Raw genomic sequence first — 20,670 nt, 5'->3', positions numbered from 1 at the left:
TTTATGTATCTCACATTTATGTGTTTCTTTTAAACCTTTTAAAAGACGTGGCTATTCGAAAACAGTTTCTCATTATTTTCATACGGATTGTGAACTGGATAGAAGCGTACTGGTGTCAACTAAGCATTTAATCTTTGTGATAGCAAGGCTTTTGAGCCAGTGTTACTGTACTGCAAGGTTTGTTCCTTCCGACGAGAAATCGTTGAACGTGTGACGTCGCTGACACATACTTTGCTCCAAAGCCACTGCTTCCTTCTCCCTCTGTGTGTTCGTTTCTTTCAGTTCTATAAGTCAGGTAACGTCAGCTTTTGAGCCAAAGAACCGAAATGGACTAAACTGAGCCTGAGCTCTTAACTACTCACTATCGATTTCAGCTTTACAATATGAATAGAAATGGAACAGATAGAAGAAATGTGACAACAGAGGTAGTGGTTGAAAATGCTCAAATTCCTACAACCGCTAAAGCTTTTCACGTTGTTGAAATTGCAGTTGCTTGAGCGGAGAAATAAATCAAAAAGGAATAATCAAAGGAATCAAAAAGGAATAATCAAGGAAAGGAATAAATCAAAAAAGAAATCAGCTACTTGGATTAAAGGGGCTTCAAAATAATTATTAAAATTGTTCTGCATTGGAACTATATAATCATCACTGCGATCATTATTTCAATAAGTTGCACTAAGAAATCATTGCAAGTATTTGATGCGTTCGGTCATACATTAATGACATTTTAAATGCTTTTAATATTTTGATTAATAAAAATATTGCTTTAATATATGGTTAACACTTTATAGCTGTTAATAAATGATGTAAATATAATATCTAAGTTTACTGAATGAAATAAAAATCTACGAAATATTATATTAATTTAAATATAGAATATTATTAAATGCCAAGTTTACGATTGTTGAATAAAATAATCGTTAGGATTGTAAAGAGTAATTACGATTGTTGAAGGTTAAAATAATTAAGACTGTTGAAGCAGGAAGCATGAAAATAGTGAAATGCCATTGCCGGGAATCGAACTCCTGACCTACTGATTGCTAGCTGAACAAGGCACGAGGCATGTGGCACGAAGAATGTCAAATACCTTACAATGTATTTCATGCTTTAGAAGAGATTTTTGTTCAGTCAAAATAAATAATGTAATGATCTTAAGTAAAAAATAACTTGTTTGACATAATCTTCCGCCCCCCTAAAATTTAAAAATCGGATATCCGAATTAACATATATTAAAATAGACTATGTAAGTCCGCAATGGTTTTCATTCAATTTTGATAATGGAAACTATACTACACTGGTTTTGTTTACTTAATTGTGGCAACACACACGAGGGCTACCTGCCTAAGAGAGTGACGACTTCGTGGAGGCTTTCAATGGAAAACTGGCTCGTATCTACGTTGCACAAGAAGATAACCAATACTACAATGGAATTACCCCATTCTTCGAGACTAAAAGTCAGGTTTTTTCCAACGTATTACAAACCGTTACGTTTTAAAATTTCAATAATTATTCCGGAATATTAAATATTTGCAAAATACTAATAAATAGATATATCGTTGCTGCAATAGTGCGGAAGGATTGGTCTTAGAATAAAGAACCTTATAGAATCTAAGAAATACGGTATGTTATCATTATTCCAATAAATTATATTGGAAAATTATTATGATAATTTCATCCTTCAATCGCATTAGTAATTTCATAACATACTTTTAATATCTTTCACTAATTCTGAAAAATTCCTTATTATACCTTAAATATCATTTTCTGCTGTTAACAGCTGACATTAACAGTAGATTCGTCTCCTCACGTTAAATGCTTTAAAATCAAATGCTAACTTTGAAATGTAGAATCATTCATGTAATTTAAAAACAACTCTTCAATCAAAGTTTAATTACTTTAGATCAAATAAAATGCCGCTTGAAATGGCATAAAACTAATTGCACAGTTTCTTCGAACACGGATTCTTAATCAACATCTCAATTCACATTCATAGGTCTTAAAAACTCAAAACTTCGGGAAAAGACACAGAAAAAAATAATAACCATTCAACACGCATGACGTCACGAAGGGCGTTTAAAGCGCAGAAGCGCTTTCTCCTCTGATTGGTCGTTGTAGGTCAGATTTCAAGAGCTGAGTGGGTGAATCCTAACTGACAGATATTCGAATGTATATAAAACTTGGATAGATCCCCATTTTTCTTCCACTAGAAACCTGCAAGATCAACGAGTCAGTTTCGTCGTTTTTCCTGTGATTATAAAGTAACAGAATTTTATCTTAAGTTCTATATCTAAAAGCATTATAAATGTTGCTATTCATTTCTTGCATCCTAACAATAATGCTGAACGTTGTATTCTGCCTTCCTGGTCCAGTAAGTGGTTTTACTGAAAAATACTAGAATCCATTCACTAAACTGTTTATTTTTTAGAATCAACTGTTGTTCTAAATGCACACATTAATAGTATATTTACTGTACATAACAACTTGTCGGGCTATGGGACATTTTTTAAACTAGAAATATAATTAATTTCGGTAGATTACCTTATTTATTTTTTATGCTTCCACTTTGGTAAAATATGTTTTCATATTTTCCTTCCATATTATCTTTCAGTTCCTCTTCGTATTCTTTTCTTTTAACTATTATCGTGCTAACAGTAAAAAAGATATTTAAACTTACACTGCATTATTGTTTTACAGCATTTAGATAGACATTACAATTACAAAAGATTTAAAAGATAAAATTTCCTTTCGTCCTTTTCTCTGAATGACGACCACCTGAGGGGGGGAGCGGGGAAGAAATCAGTGCGTCATTTTTACTGGGAAATTAAATTCCATATAGAGGTGTATATAAATAATATATAAAATATATATATATAAAAATATATATACTTATGGAATATAATTTTATATTTATATAATATAATTTTTGTATATTATATAAATAATATATAAAAAAGAATATAAAAATATTTTTTATTAATTTTACAAATACTATAAGTTTTAACAGTATGATTGAGTGAATGTACTAATTTTAAATTACTCATTTTTCTGCAAACGGTGTATAACTTGACTATGTTATAAAAATATAAATTATATAAATCTGTTACTATAAATGTAGATTACAAATATTAAGCAACATGGTACGACTACAGATCGCAGAACTGTCAGTTTGTTGCATTGCGTTATCATTAAATGATTGAACAGTTTTTTGGTAGCAAAATGAATGCTGTTTGTGCTTCTCTAAACTCTACTACAGTTCAAAAATTGAATTATATCGATAATGATAGGATTAACATCTGACCTCATATTCTACAAGAAATGTGAGTGCCGAAATTCTGAGTTCTTTAGTTGCTGTTCTTAACTATGAACCTCTGAGCTTTGAAGAAATGTGATAATTTAATTGTTCATTTTTCCAAAACACCGTGAAGGATAATAATTATCCTTAGCCCTAGTCATAGTGCTTTTTATATATGCACGTATGTAGTTATATTTTTGGGTGTTTCGGATCCATATTGCCCGTAGAGCCATTGTATGCATTCAAATTCCAGACGGGCTAGATAACCTTTGCAAGAAGAGCTATAATTGTCGCATCTTGTTTCAAAATAGTGATCTGATTTTAGCAGAATAATGTAACATAGAGTACGAAAAGACTAGGTCATGAACGCTTCTAACATGAAAAATGCAGTTAAATATCGATAAATGAACACACCATGCAGTAAGAGATTTCTGTCTATGTTGGTGGAAAGATAACGAGACAGATGGAAAGTTTAAAAATTTTCTAATAATTTAATTAATTAAAAACTAGAAATAAAACTTATTAATTATTTCTGACTTCGATATAAGCAGATATCAAATGCCTTTGTTTATATTTAATAATGCAGTGACTTACCTCAATGGAACTTGTGTTTTATGCTTTCCTGTATGTATTTCTTTTTTGACTTTTTGCTGTATAAGCCACTTTGCTATGTAAGTATAAGTTCCTAAAGTATCAGCTTGAGTTAGAAAAATCAATGAATTTTATCCGCTGCTTACAAAGCCGCTTTGTAGGTCGGAATGTGAACTTTATTTTTTGAGCTTCCTTTCCCCCAAAATTCTTGCCGGATCATTATTACTTGTCAAATATTGCTCAAATTTTGAAATTTCATTTTATAAATTAATGTGAGTTACTCCTAGATCTGAAGCGTATTGAGCCCAGGAGATTTCATTGGAAGAGAAACCAATTAATCCGTAGAGAAAATTTTACTTGAAAGGAGACCTTTTGCACCAAACAAAATCTTCATTCGGAATGTAGTCATCCAAGGGTTGTGATACAGATTCCATTGTGCCTGAAAATATGCACGATGAAACGAATTATGATATTCTGTATGAATAAAAGTAAAAAAAATGGAAAGTCTTTCTTTTTATGTTTAATATAGATAAACGTTTAACTAATTGATGTGTGGATCAGAATACGTTAGGGTATTTAAGCTAATTAAGTAAAACTTTTGCTACATTCAACTGCTTTAAAATTATTAAAGCTGAAAACTTTATTTCATTAAAATGAAGATTTTATCTGTACTGGTATATATATTTTATGCTTCGTACGATTAATTTTACTGTACTAATCGAAAGAAAAGTAAAACGATTACTTAAAAGCATTGTAAGCGAAATGTAAATTAAATGAAGTTTTTTTTTTTTTTTTTTTTTTTTTCCCCAGGGCGAAATAAAAATTCTCTGTCAGTGTTATTTACTATATATTCAAAAGAACTTCTGAAAATTAATATAACTTAGTGTACTGTATCTAGGGCAAGAGGTATTAGTGAGAGCAGAAAATAGTAAAAGAGATTAATTCTCGTTTTCTTGTTATGAGATAAACTGAACATTTCTTAATTTAAAATTTAGTCCAATTTAAATCGTTGAATTTCATCCAAATTGTTCACTATTGCAATTCAAGAAATTAAAAGCATTTTCGGAGTATATTTAGCAATTTTACCTGCAACATGTGGGATTAATGCGAAAAATAATATGTTTTGGTTACAGATGTTTCTAATATCAAAAGTTTCTAATTTCGCATTTAAAAGGTTTGTACCGTAGTTATATTTTTTGTTTTTCGTGGAATTTCATTAAACGCTATTTACCAGCTTTCTAGTGTTTCCTAACCGATACGTCGTTACTAATTGGTGTATTGCAAAACCCAGCTGAGTGTGAAAGTTAAATACATTATTTTATACCATTCTGAAATACCCTACACAACTCCTATCTTATATTTTGCCAACTTTTAATGTAAAAGCGAATCAATCAGTCACAGTCTTTTTCAGATTAAAAGGAATTTTCGCCTTCTCCACTGCCTGTAGGCTGACAGTAGAGAAGTGGAAAACTCCTGTTGCAACATGACCAGTTAGGAATCGGAAGATCCAGAATTCAAATACTGGCAAGACCATAGTTGATTTATCGCTTTCTGCATCTTCGAAAACGTTTAAATGACTCCAAATTGAAAGTGCGTTAGATGATAATTCGTCATCACCCTGATTTGGCACCTGGGTCTTTTTCTCTATCCGCAGTCGCCCTTTAAGTGGAGGAGAATGTAAGGAGTTTCGCTTTTTCCACTGCATTCATTCGTGATATAAGTAGTAACAGCTCCAGCTAGTAGTTTACAGATTTGAAGTTCGCACCTTGGAAGTGTATTGCTGATTGCTCTTGTTTCCTTCTGCGAAATGCCTAATTAGCTTTTACAAGGTATCTTCGAAAGACTAAAATTCGCAGGTAGCTAAATGAATAATATCGCTGAACATTTCTATTTCTAACCAGATTGTCGAATCTATCTTTCTTCTGTTCAGATTGCCTCTTTGCGAAATTTTTATTTTCGCAATGTGTAACGCTAATCCTCCATGTTGACATTTCTCTTAAAATACAGAGGTTCTAGTACTTAAGACATATATAAAAAAGGCCTAACTCTTCTAAGGCCGTTTACTTTCGCCTCTGTAAATCTGCCTGCTTATTTTTCTTTTCCCTGTTGCCTACTTTCTTTTCTGTGAACGATAACTTAAGTGTATTGAACTTCTACGAGGACCGCAAGCTTACATTAAAAATAATCTTATCTATATTTCCCCCAACTGAATTCATTGAGAACTACTGCATTAGAAACTTAAAATATCACAAAAATAAAATACTTTTCAAGATTCCTTAGCTTAGCAAGTTTTTAAAATTGGCATAATCGGAAATAGTTTGCATAATATTTACCCAGTTTTTGAAGGAAGGAATCCTCGAGCTTAATCTCGGACTCTTAGCCTGAAGCTTCAAAAGATTTTAAAAAGTTAATTTAGGTTATTTATTTAATAAAATCCTAGAATCTGATCGATAACAGCTTAGTTTAACACTTGAAAAGTGTAGAAAATACGTATTTTTACTAATTTAAATATGTACCTTAAAAATCTAGATACATTATTTTGCCAAAAAATTACTTGTTCACAGTTTACCTGATATGCAATTAGACAAAAAGTGTAAAATCTTTGAAATCGAAACTTTGTTGTTATTGCTAATCAGATGCCTAGGATGTCGACGGCGTCTTGCACATCCTAAGTTTACAAAGATCACTATATACCATTGATTACGAAGAATAAACATATATGGTGACAGTATGAACATGCCGAGCTTTGATTAAGTATATTTATGGAGCGCCGCATGAATCACTGCCCCGATTATTAGTGCTCAACTTTGTATACTAACCAGCGTAAATAAATAATTAGTTAATTATCAAAAACAATAATGGTAAGAATGACAAAACAGGCGGTATTAATTGCTGTATTCTGTATTAAATTATAAAAAAAACGGTTGTAAATGGATCCTAGAAAAAAATTACATATGAATGACTCATTCCAAAAATTAGGCGATAGTTTCAAAGCTATGTCTTATTCTCTTATTACCAAAATTTTCAGACAATTTTTGGATGGACAAATGATAAGTGCCTCTTCCTTCAGAGCGGCTACTCATCAAGGCCATGCCTTTTCCAGCATATAATAATGGCATTAAGAATTTTTGCTTTCTCTTCAGAAGCGTAAAAATCATCAAGCAAGCATCAGCCATTAAGCAAACATTTACGAAATCTTTTCCATTTTTCACAAACAGGGATTATTCTTTAATTTGCTCTAGTGAAATTTTCAGGAGGTGCGTTAATAGATTTTAATGTTCAAAACGAAAGGGAGGATTGGATGAGTTGCATTAAGCCTAGAGTACTTAGACATATATAAAATTATTACGAATTTCACATGAATTTTGGTGGTTTGCAAAATTTTGAGTGGTTTGTGAAACCTTACAGGAGTTTTCTGAACTCTCATAAATTTTTGCTAGTTTTATAATTTTCTTTCCACTAAGACCCTGACAGAATAATCTAAGAGTTCAATTTCGAGGAAAGGCAAACTATCAAAATTCACACGAGATCTTAGATCAGTACCTCCTGGAATTCTGTCTGGACTCTCAAAATTCTAACACGTATTTTGAAAGCTGCCAGTAGGACAAATTCAACAGCCTTCTTTCATTATATAAAATGAAATTGATATCTCAAATGCTCACCTGATAGTAGAAAAGAAAAAATAAGTTTCTCTACTTGTGATGGGATGGTAAAATTTCCCTAAAAATTCCATGAATATGAAAATTTTGCTTTGCATACACAATTTAGTTTTAAAACTGATTGTGAACAAGAAAGAGACATAAAACGTTGAGTTTTCTGAGTTTTATTCAGAAGTTTTTGAAGCTTTTGTTTTCTGAGACGTAAACACCCAAACTAATAATGCTCATGGCTGTAACAGGCGACAACGTTGGTTGGGGATGAAATGATTTTATTTGCCCTTATATTTAATTTAAACACCCGACCAAGTCCTGCATAATGTTCATAAAATATTTATACGTCTTATTTCGAAGGTTGCTAGAATACTACTAAAAGCAATCTGTCATCCAGAAATACTCCGAAGTACTTTACTTGTCAGGAATCAGTCAGCGCGATGTTTTAAATGATTTTTAAGGCTGTCGTTTGAATGTTTGTCTTCTCTGTTACAAAGAAAAGCAGGGTTAATGTTTATGCTGATCTCTACTTTCGAAATTATTCATAGTTGAAACTAATAGCCTGGTAAAATACGTATTCTTTAATTAGTTGGATAATATTTTTATCGTGCAATTTAAAGCGCTAAGATGATTACATTAAGTTAGAAAACCGTTTCTCTTTTAATACAAAAAATAATTAAGTTGTAATCAGAAAATTTCAGATTGCAGTCTAAAATCTCGAAATAATTAAATTAAAGTTTAAAAGAGTTAAAAAAATATTAAAAATTTTATATATCTAAAAGTGGCAGACTTTAAAGAAAAAACTGGTACATAATCTTTGCGTGTTGACTCCAGTATGACTTTATATGTTCACTTCTGAAATAAACTAAATGACTGACCTACTAATTTAAGAATTAATTCCCTAGTGATTCAAAATATAGAACATTAAATAATATATTTAAAACGAACTGTTAAAAGTAGTTAACCAAAAAAAAAGGGGGGGAACTTTGCATAATATTATTCATCCTAAATTATCCCAATGTGTAGACTTGTGAGCTTATTTAATAAAGGAAAGACTTCAAAAATCAAGGTGTAACTATATGCATTTATTTCACTGAGTTCGCATGCTCACGAAACTTGCAACAAATATATTTCCTGAAGTAGTATTATTTTCTTTTTTGCGAGGATGCCAAATCCTGTTATAAACACTTAAACATAAAAAACCTCTGTTGAGAGTTTCTTTGTTATGTCTAATAATACAGACAATTACTATCAAAAAAATAATTGCTATTATTTAAAACTAAAACAAAAACCAAAAAAAGAAAGAAAGAAGAAAATAGAAAGAAAGGAAAAAAGAAACAGAGCTGCAGGCTGTGTATTGCTGCGAATTGTACAGTTATTATTATTACTACTATTATTGTAATAATTTTAATATTACTAGGCAGATAAGCGGGTTAGAGAAAACGTTTTTACCCCATGTGTATTAATAAATGGCATTACAAAAGCCTTCTGGTTTTTATTATAGTACCAATTTTATAAATTAAATAAACTTCATTAAAAGTCAGCATTTTTTGTTTTTGCTAATAGCGATGAAATACATACAAGAGGGCTACCACCTAAACAACAAATTTTATAATAGTAATTACCTTCCAAAGAAGAATATCAAAATATTATAAAGAGTTGTATTTTACTTTAACGACACGTTGTACTGGTAAAGAATGTACTGTTGTATAAAGAAACAAATTAAAGATATTAATCCTGTATCACTAGCTACAACTTCCACAGAAATTCCGACATTTTGCAAAATGACAGTTACCTCATTAAAGACAATTTTAACATCAGTATTATTATACAGTATGAGTTTCTAAAGCGTCTCATTTTTTTACTATACTGATATGGAACTTATAGCTGAAGTTTAACAGGTTATCCTCAATGAGGAAATGGCAGTACCTTGCCATTTAGCAAGAATAAACTCATCGTTGCAAATTGAAACTAAAAATGTTTCGATGCTAATTAAAAAGGGGCAATTACACGCTGTTTCCTGAATTTCTTTAAAAAAAACTCAGATAAAATATTTTAAAACTGAATAAAGATATAGTATGCCAATGAATTGAAATTTGCTTTTACACGCAGCATTTCTAAAATAAGCTGCCTTTTTCTCTAAAATGTATTTTAAATATATGAAATACCAAGATTGTACTTACCTGTGATTAAAGCTAAATCCCCTAGAAAACCCATGGGGATAAACTGCGACATTTTTCAAGTTTTAACAAATGAGGTTTGGGCTGTGACCTTCATGGTTTGAGATGATACCAAATTTCTACTTGTCAAGAAATCAAATCCGTCTGCCGGTATAGTTGATAGGGAAGAAAACGCTGCCAGGAATGACCACTGACCTTAACTTTTTCAAGAAATGTTCTGACACTCTCTGGCAGATGCTATCCACTACATGGTTACATATACAGTTGAGCTACAAAAGCAGTGTTGAGTTACATAGTCCTTTTATCATCTTAGTCGCAATGACGCACTGTGTTGATTTTTTGTTGCTAATGTACACCTGTGTTACTTATATATCTAATAAATAGATCACAGCTGTAATAATATACTGTTCCCAGTATTGTATTAAGAAAAATAATCTGCTGATTACAATAAAACTGGATTACATATATAAACTATAAAATAAAACAATGTAAAACCTCAATTGTGTACAATTTAAAGCGGTTAGTAACGTTGACCGCCGAGCTGATGGGCCCGAGTTCGAATCCCGGAGAAAGCACGGATCTCTGTAAGCGTATAGTGCCTGTGCAACAACGTGATGCTCAAAATACATGGCAAGCCGAAAAACCTCTTCGAAGTTGATGGTAGGGAAAGAAGAGTTAGAAACTCTCGAGGTGTCCACTGGGGAAACTGCAAGCTAGTGCGGTAAGACTGTACTTGTATGACTAATGGTAAATTTCTGGCGTCCGGCCTACTTCTACCTGCAGTTGTATCTATCGAGAAAGAGTTATGAAGAAAATAAATTCAGTTTCTTCAAATTCAAAAAGTTCAAAAGTTCAAAAAGATTCCCATTACCAGAAGTTCAAAAAGATTCCCATTATCAAAAATTCTTGAATAATCGAATTACAGAAATTTGAATTGTCGAGAAAGGTTTGTATTACCATTTAAGATAATCTTACGTCACTTTAGATTGATCAAATTCAATTAATCGAAATTTTAATGCAATATAATTAATATCAAATAGGTGTATTATTGTACAATAGAGAAAATGGGAGATGTACCCTTATTGCTCTTAAATCACTCAGTTTGATATGCTGATATATATTGCATTACTTTAATATGAATGGTTCATTCCATATATTCTGCCATAAGACTGGCAGTAGTTTTCAGAATTAAAAGTTCGCCACGCCATGCGGATGTGTAATAATGTGGTAGCGTAGCGCAACGCAACACGAATCGACAAATAGAAAATTTTGCCTCAGCGCTTTGGGTTACATTAAATGCCGTTGTTGCGTTGCATGTCCATGTTGGTTTTACAAAGGCTGTTATACATTTTTAGAGAAATTTCGATAAAGAATTACAAAAAAAGCAAGTGTTTTGCAATAAAAGTTTCTGGCAACAGCGTATTATATAAAATGAGAAATATTGTCCGCTACTTTAAAATTTATTCTTCTTTAAAAACATCGCATATAAACAAATTGATTTAAAGACATGTTTCCGCAGAACATTTCTACTCCATAACTCGAAACTGCGAATGTATGGTATTATAGTTTCCAAATGCAAAATAAGCAGTATCATTAATCGGAAAGGGAAAATTTGTCAGTAATTACTTGTACGTGAGAAGACTCCAAACGAATACCCGAAAAGGAACGTACTGTTTTAAATATATTCGTAGCAACAAAAAATAAAACCATAAACCAAGATTTACAACTCAGAAAAGCTAAAAAACATCATGTTTACTAGCTTTGCTGAGGTATATGGCTCAACGCAGAACAATTTGTAAAATCAAGTACGAAAACTTATTTAGCAGGAGATAAATGGAAATTACCCTTGATGAAGCATAAATATGCTTAAATAACTACAACAAAAAAAGCTGTAAATATTACCGAAATCGAAGAGAAAACAGTAACCTTATCTGGTGCCGTAGATGCAAGGAATGTTTCAGTAAAGGGTTTAGATTGTCAGACGATTCTGTTACGATCGGTGATTAAAAATACGAAAAATGAGAAAATATGTTTAAATCAACTCAACGTACTATCAAAAGAAAAGTTTATTTTTTTTATCCCAATGACTTTCAAAAAGTGAAACTTTGCCAAGACAAAGCAAAAAGTCATACTTCGAAAGTACCACTGCATTCCTTGAAAAAATGAAGACCGATACAAGTATCTCGTATATAGATTTACAAGGTATTCCTGGGAAATTCCTCAATGCTTCACCTATGATTATTGTGCTTTTGGTCTCTTGAAAAGAGCTCTTTCTAAGCGCAAACGCACCACAATTGATGGAATTTGAAAAGTAGAGAAAGAGAAATGTAAATCAATACCCTTGGAAATTTTATAAAAAGCCCTTCTATCATGGGTACCCCGATGTGGATTTATAGTCCAGGAAATAGTCTTTCAGCTTCGACATTTACAAAAATACTTTTTTTTATTTTAACATTAATTGATGGTCGCGGAATCGTTCTAAAAATGTGTAAACACCCTCCGTAGAGCATCCCTTGGAGAATAAAATGGCTACGTTTCATGTTTAGCAAGTAGTAAAACTCACGAGTTTTTCTATTCCAGTAAAAGATGAATTATTTAAACTGAGAGGAAGTACTGGCAACGTTGTTAAGATAGGATTTTGAACTCTTGTCGCTAAATATGATTCGGATCCTAATCGCCCAGTTTGAAAGAATTGGATCAGTTAGCTATCTTCCTGGAAGAGGTCCTGAGCGCAGTGTGTGCTCCAAATGCAGAGGTAGTCTTTCAATGGAATAGAAAGCCTCAGTAAGTTTTACTCGTGGCTAGACGACACACTAGTCATTTTTTCCTCCAATAGAGGCTTTATAATTAGAATATATATATATATATATATATAAGCAAAATTTAACATTTTTTAAATTAAATAATCAAAATTAAATTTAATTAAAAATCTCGAAAACGAATAAGTCATGAATTTTTCAAACATTTCAGACTTTCAGCAGCCACCCTGTAGACTTTACTGCAATCGCTCGGTATTAATCATATAATGCAAAGAACAGGAGAAATGCAGAAGCGAGGAACACTTGAAAAATGCATCGTTCCTTCGACAAGAGTCGAACATGTGATCCTCGAGGTGTCTGTCCGATGTCCGAAATTTCATCTTGAATAACCCGAAAGCAGCTGAATTTAAGCCAGTTTAAACACTGCAACTTAAAGATAAATCGCCCTAATAATTTTCATTTAATGAAATAATCTAGACTTTATGCCTTCGCGTCCTAAATTATAGGGTCAAATGGTTTTGATTTTATGCCAAGCCATATTATAGAGCTTTATTTTGATTTGACTATGTTTCTATACATTGGCCTGCGCCAAGGATCTTTCTTGACAGTTATGGTCATAATTCAAATTAATATATAGAGTTGAATGTTCAAGTAATGAAAAGGGTGACATATTTGACGCGGCAACCTTATTAATTTAGTTGGAGCATCACGTATAATGCAAATACGAGTATTCGTTTGGTTTTCTGTCCCAAATTTCGTATAATCTTAATTTCCTTTCATTTCATTCTATCCACACAAATTCACAAACATGACCATTTACCTGGTTAACAAAATGAATCGAAATTTTAGCGATCTATTAACATATTTTGTATATTAGTCATGTCAAATAATTTCCCTATTTTCATGATAATATATATTAAATACATAAACTAGTTCCTGTACACTGTTTTCGGTTTATTTATTTATAAAACAGATTTTATTATTCCGTAACTTTATTTTGTGACAATCCTTATTTATACATTTGAAGAATTGAATTTCCTCTCGTGGGAGAAATCTGCAGTTTTGTTAGTTGAATTTAAAGAAATAAATAGATAGGAGAATGCACAAAAATAAATATTGAAATTATTCTTATTGCATTCATATTTAAATGTATTTATTATTTGATCTGTATTTCATTGAAAATTTATATCTTTTATATTCCGAGCGGTTCTATAGAATATATATTGTTCTGCTCCATAAATCTCCATAAATCCATAACTCATTATTTGTTACTTTATAAGGCATTTTCACCCTTCTTTCCGCTTGTTTTCATGGTGTATTGGAAGCAAAGTCGACGCGTATTCAAGAAGTTCAGGGTTCGAGTCCCGGCTACGGCACTCCAAATTTTTTGAACTCCACATTTTTCCATCGCTTTTGAATGACACGAGCTATATAACTCGAAGTCAACTTTCGGGTATAGATAAAACAATGATAATTATGAGTTGTCAATTTACATAAAATTAGATTTAAAATATGAAAGTTTGTAGTAACATGGTTTAGTTAAATAAAAACAATATCCTTTTCAAGATGTAATATGCATGTTCAAAAGAATATTGCTTTTATTTAATTCCTCTTTTGTACTATATGATTTCATATTACGCCTATTCATTTCAAAATGGTACTCTAGAAATGCAATACCAAATGCAGCTTAAAACAAGGGTTATTTATAATAGTCTCAAAAATACAAGTATAATCACATTTTAATATCCGTTTGGATATTTCGCTTGAAATTCAAGCTTTCTGTTCCTCAACATTATTCTTTATCTTAGCATCAGGTTTAAGCAGTTTTCTTTTTCCTCTTCCCAAATTAGAAGTCACAATTTAACGTTTGTAGAGTTTTATATCTTAACTTCTTATTTCTCTAACTTTTAATAATAAAGCACATTGCTGCGTTCGACTCATAATAAAGATATGAAAGCTTATAATTTGTTAAGGACTTATATTGCTATTATTGTACAGCTTAATACGTATTCAACAAACTCTTAAAAATTTGTATTTTACTTTGTAAATAATACAGAAATAGATAAAGCAATGGATAATTATAGGATATTTTATATAAATCCCTTAATTATATTTATATCTACCAGATAGAGCTTTACTTTTAACAAATTATAAACTAATTTATTAAAGCTGACAGTATAAATTATCATTTTCGAGTATTAAGACGTAATGAATTACATGGAATGCTCTTTTATGGGAATTATTGATAAATTCCGCAAGACTACAAAAAGCAATGTTTCTGAAACCTTCAAACCAAGAATCGTTACTTTATTTCCATTTTATTAACTCTTAGGTTTATATTCCAGTTCATTTCCTACATGGTTAATTCATAGAGATTTAAAAGATACTTCTCATGCTCATGCAGAGATACTCAGATTGAAAAAAATGTTCTTTTATAATGTCAAGAACAGGAAGACCAAATAGCTTAAAGCGGCGATGGCCAAATTGCGGTTCTTGATATTATTCTAAACTAAAACAGATATCGTGCTATAATAAGTTAACAATTATTAACGTTTCTATGTAATAAATATAAATTATATAAATAAAATTTCAGGTGTTATTAGGTTATTTGAAGCGGGAATTATGAAAATGCGCAATGCCCTCTCTAAGACTCGAACCTGGACCTCTCAAATACGCCCCGAATGTGCTAACATTACGTCACGGAGGCTTGCTGGAAGGAGGGAGAAAATAAAAATAGAGGATTTTCCTGGAGCCGTGACCATTCTTGATATCATGCAAGCTTCAAATTTATCACCTACAGCAAACTCGTATACTACCATAGCTTGTGGTTATGCTAGTAAAGGAGATATCAATGAAATTAAATCTTGTATAGTCCCCATTTTAAACTGCCACTGGGGATTACGGAACCCAATCACCAAATCCTGATGTTGATGAATGATTGTCCACCACTTTTTATTTCGGATGCTATTTGTAGAGTCATTTGGTTATTAAAAGCAGGAATCTTGAAAAATGTGCACTGTCCTCGCCGAGACTCCAACCCTTCGAACACACGCCAAACGTGCTACCGCTGCACAACGAAAGCATGCTGTAAGGATGGAGAAAATATATTAAATAAAATAAATGTATATAAATTCTTTATATATATATATATATATATATAGTGGAAAGTATGATGACGCAATTTAGCACAACATATCTTGAAAAATCACAATCTTTATTTTTTCCATGAATATCAAATCATCGGTGAAACTATACTTTCTGAAGCTTACTCCTATTATTATATGATGTTAAATTATAATTTATCAGTATAGAATAAGTATCATAAGTATCATAAGTATTTATGTGGATTACATTTAATTATAAGTAATGATTATGTAAAAGTTTATTTTGTGATATTCTGTGATAACAAGAACCTTCCCTGATGAATTTTGATTATGTGAACTCTCAAACAAAAAGACTTTTGGACCGAAATGCTGAAAAATTCAATAGGACTCTAAAAATTAAGAATATATTTTAAAAAAAATTGATATTTATAAATAATACTTTACAGGACAAAAATTTTATGGTTTATATAATTTTATTTTTTTTTATTTTTTTTTTTTTACATTTGCTAGTGCTTTAACTCTTTCTCTTTAAAAAGGCTTCTCTGTTGCTACGCCTCTTTCTTTTGAAGGGGGGAAATATGTAAGATAACAATGTATGAATCAGAATTATAATATAACTATAAACATTAATTCTTCCTCTCTATTCTAAAATCGTAATAACTTATCTGCATTGCGTCATTCAAATTAATCATGCGATCTTACGTAACCGTTAATACCCGATGTCTCTTGACGACCAATCACCGAATTGTAAACCAAAACTTTTCTCTTCGCGTGCTTCCATCTTTCATAACGACACACTTCAGCTTTTGCTCTCTACTTTGCTAAGATGTAATTTTCGCTGGCTTGCTTTCTATCCCAACAATATCAAAAATGTAAATCTTCTGTGGAAAGGCACGACTAGAGTGCCAAGTGATTGTGGCCACAAATATCAATTGGAAATAAAAATGGAATTAAAACTGCCTCGACTGCCAAGTTCTTTAAATACTACGCAATCAAAATTCTTCTTCAATATGGATCTAATCACGCATCTACACTGCTCCGTCTTTTTTCCTTTGCTCTTATTATGACATATATATATATATATATATATATATATATATGTATTATAATATATGTTTTTAAACCTTCGAAAAGTGGACGTCATTTCTATGACTTACACCATGGTGACTCTTTTAGAATAGGTGAGAATTATCAAGACAACAGAAAAGACAAATACAATTGCAATACGTTGCACTTGTGCTGTCCTGATTTTCCTTGATACATAGGGTGTTCGATTGTTGCCCTGGTTAGCACGTTCTCCAGATCTCTGACTTCCCAAGAACATCTGATCACAGGTTGCCAGATGCATGTTTTCCATACTGGCTTCTCAACCATTAACTCTGTCGTTGACGAGCTCACCTCAGATGTTAACTAATAGCACTAGGAATGTATTTAACGGACCATACACTGCAGGAAATAAAATTCAGAGTTTGCATTTAATGATTTAGGTCTAGCTTTCTACTTTCAAGTGTTAGTCCTCATGTTAATTGCGCAGAAAATTAATCTATCAATGTTTTTAAGCAAAATCACTGCTAAGTCGACAACTTAATTTAAATAATTTTCTTATATCGAGTTAAATTTTTTGCGGAGCTTTCTGTCCTGTGTTACTAAGTTTAATTGCAAAGAAAAATCTCTATTTCTGTTTTTTAAATTACTCTTTATTCTTTACTCCCGTATGAAAGGCTTTTTGCATCAGTGTATATCTCCTTTCTTTTTCAGTTTCTTCTATGGAAGTCATTCGGCAATCAAAATCAGGATCACAAAAAAATTATTCATTTATTTACTTATTTATTTAGAAATAGGACGAAAATGTCAGATTTTCTGAATTACAAAAGAGCGTTCAGTAAATCGCATAACTGTAAAAGTCTGTTTCATAGAAACTTTACAATGATGACTCGCATAACGAATGGCCCGAATGGCGAATATGCGCGAGGAGCAAAAAAGTGTCTCACATTATAAGTAGGAGGAGAATTTCATCACACACTAAAGGAGTAGTTAAATTTGTTTAATTTTTTACTTGGGTGACATGTAAATACTCCTCTACCTCTGAAAAAATAAGTTTGTGCATAAACAATGTCAACTAGAAAGTAAGCTAGCAAGCAAACATATTTCTTAATTTCATATTAATTTAAGGAAATATAAGCCTTTCTTGAGTCGAAATTACTTATATTCTTGTTGCGAGGAAGGAACGAACACGGTCCAGACGGCAGCCAAGCACTTCCGTCTTAATCAAACTCGTGGGAATAAAATAATTGATCCATTTAATCAAAATGCGATGCAGTAATTAAAAGTAGAGTGTACGAAAATGCTGCCAGCCCTCCTTCTCTCCCCCCTCCGAAAAGAGCCAGAGATAGATACGCGAAAAGATAAGACATTTAATAAACCTCTTCGCAAATCTGCTTGCTGTTGTTTAGTTTTCTTGAATTTTAACCTGCGGCTTTTATTTACATCATATTTAGCCAACCTTGACTTTGATCAAAAGTTCGCAGGTTAAGAAACACAATTCACTGAGGTCCATAAACTTCAGCCCATCAGCGGCCGAGCAGTAAAGTCGCTGAACACTGGTAGTTCAGTCCGAGGTTCGAATCCCGCGAACAGGCTGGCTGCATGGGTGTTTTCGCGGTTTTTCCCATGCGTAACGTGTATACGAGCCAGTTTCTTTTAGAAAGTCCTCCACGAAGGCATCCCTCCCCTTAGGCAGATTTAGCCCTCGAGGCTTTGTCGTGCCATAAACTTCATTGCAGTATAGGAGACGTATATTAGGATTCAATGAAATTGAAAAGCAGCCAGAAAGTTTACCAACAGCCGCAACTAGATATACACTGGGGATTTTGGATACTCTTTAAAATTATACTTTATAAATAACTGGATAACTAGAGTTTTTATATGTATAAGAAACATTAATCCGTACAATCCGGTAACAGATGTTAATCCGGTAACAGGTGTTAATCCGGTAACAGATTTGTGTTTTGTCAATGCCTCAAGACTATAAAAAATTAAATTTCTATTACACATATGTAATTTACTTTACGACCTTGTTATCAATAAGCGCTATAAACCTTATAATAAATACCGTGTTATTTTCAAAGTAAAATGGCTCACAAAACAAATGAATTGTGAAAACAAATGAAAACCTCCGCCGGTCCAATTCAAAAAGATCTCTAATCTAAAAAGAACTTAGTGTAAACAAAACAACTAATGTTAATTAAACAAAAATACATTTTGTCAATATCTTTCTCCATATTATATTTATATTGCCCTTTGCCCAAATAATAAAAAATTTATACAAATTATAAATAATTTATACAAATATAATATATTCATCATTCAGAAATTAATGATATTTTATCTTGGGAACAATTAGCACAATTTCTAAAATTAGCTAGAGAAGCTATCTAAACGCACTTAATACGGCCGAGCGTAGTAACAGTTAGACAGACGCAGCTCAAAGACAAAAGCGCTATTCGCTATTCAGGAATCCTAATTCTCTCTTCCAAAGTCAGTGAAACTTTAACTTAAATACTTTCTACTAGTCATTTGCATTTAACGCGATTCTAAAACCTCGTTCTGGTAAGGAATTTTAATCTGAAGCTAAAAGAGATAGGAAAATGCTAATAATGCTAATAACTTAAAATAACTGTTAAAAATTAGGATATACTTTACAAGTGATACAGATCGGCGGATACTATAACTTTAATTAAAGTTAAAACCATTGTAAATTTGCAATCAAAACCATTATAAAAAGTTGATTACGAGATAAAAATGAAATCCGTATCCTTCCAGAGAAAATGAAACTTAAACTGATCCGCAGAAGTGCTGTGTTTACTCAAATATAAGATCCTTTTTAATAAATGAAATTGCAGAATGAGAAAAAAGCTTTAATTATCATATTTTATAGCATAATTATCCTATTTAAATAAACCATACAGTTAATTCCGACTATATATAAACTGTATAACTACCTCCAATTATGAAACTTTTATGCCATCATGATACTGAAGTATGAATAATTGTTTATCACCTTATAGTTTAGGCGCCATTTGTAGAGTCATTAGATTACTTGAAGCGGGAATCGTGGAAAATGTGCAATGCCCTCGTGAAAAATGTACAATGAAGCTGAAGGATTTAAGTTTTAACGTCTATCTAGTACAGTGGTCATGTTATGCCAGAAACCAAAATAGGCAACAGTATATCACTAATTATTCCTAATTAACTTTCCACACCGTGGTATAATAATGTATTTAACTTACTTTCATTCCAATCAGAATCAAATGAATTTTATTCAGAATAAGATTCTCATTTGATATTTACTTACAGTTTCATTTCTTAAAATTTGTCCTGAAACGTAAAGGAAGTCTTACATTTGTTGGGGTCTTATATTTTTAGGATTATGGTAATAAACTAAGAATTGAGCCATCCTGGAAAAATGCCTGAATTTTACATTTACTATGGTCTTCGAAAGAAATACAGTCTCTCTTTTGAAGTTTAGGTGTAATTCCTTGAACAAATATTTCGGTGCTAGGTAAATGATCTTTATAAAACTTCAAAAAGCGTTACAAGCATTCCACACTCTATGCTAAAATACAGTTAAAAAGTCACCAAAGATATAGTTGGAAATTTCCGCATACAAGTCCGTGTTTTAACAAGAATATTCTTCAAAATTGCCAGCGTAAATCAAGAATTTTTTAAAAAGAGATCTCGGAGTCACATATCGAAATTTGGCAAAAAAAAAAAAAAAAAAAAAAAAACTTAATTGGCTCTTTCAGGATTACACTATTTCATTCAATTAAGGATGAACTTAAAAAGAGATATAATTAATCCATCTATAATTCTAGCTAGAGTCGTGTTTCATTGCATGATGGAGTTTTTTTTTTTTTTTTTTTTTTTTTTTTTTGTGATTGCACAGCATGTCTCATTACACAACTGTGCAGCGTGTTACACATCACTGCGTGAAATGTTGCACATCATTACGCAGCGTTTCATGTGCGGAACTCTCGGTGACGAACAGTTTTTAAGAAAGTATTAATTCTAAGTCCCACGTTTCCGAAGTTCCGT

At 31.8% G+C, this 20,670-nt stretch overlaps 1 protein-coding gene across 1 annotated transcript in view; it reads left to right on the top strand.

The window, feature by feature from the left end:
• Positions 1-2,189: 2,189 nt before the first annotated feature.
• Positions 2,190-20,670, top strand: part of LOC118200256 (uncharacterized) — a 106,474-nt gene continuing 87,993 nt past the window's right edge. The window contains exon 1 of the mRNA XM_035372201.2: positions 2,190-2,368. Coding sequence (XP_035228092.1) covers positions 2,303-2,368 — 66 coding nt within the window. The 5' untranslated portion in view covers positions 2,190-2,302. The remainder of the gene's footprint in view (positions 2,369-20,670) is intronic.

Source organism: Stegodyphus dumicola, chromosome 1 (assembly GCF_044657685.1).
Source record: "Stegodyphus dumicola isolate Sdum_Otavi_A_Nest chromosome 1, ASM4465768v1".
Lineage (NCBI taxonomy): Eukaryota > Metazoa > Arthropoda > Arachnida > Araneae > Eresidae > Stegodyphus > Stegodyphus dumicola.
This window is presented reverse-complemented; position numbering and strand designations above follow the sequence as displayed.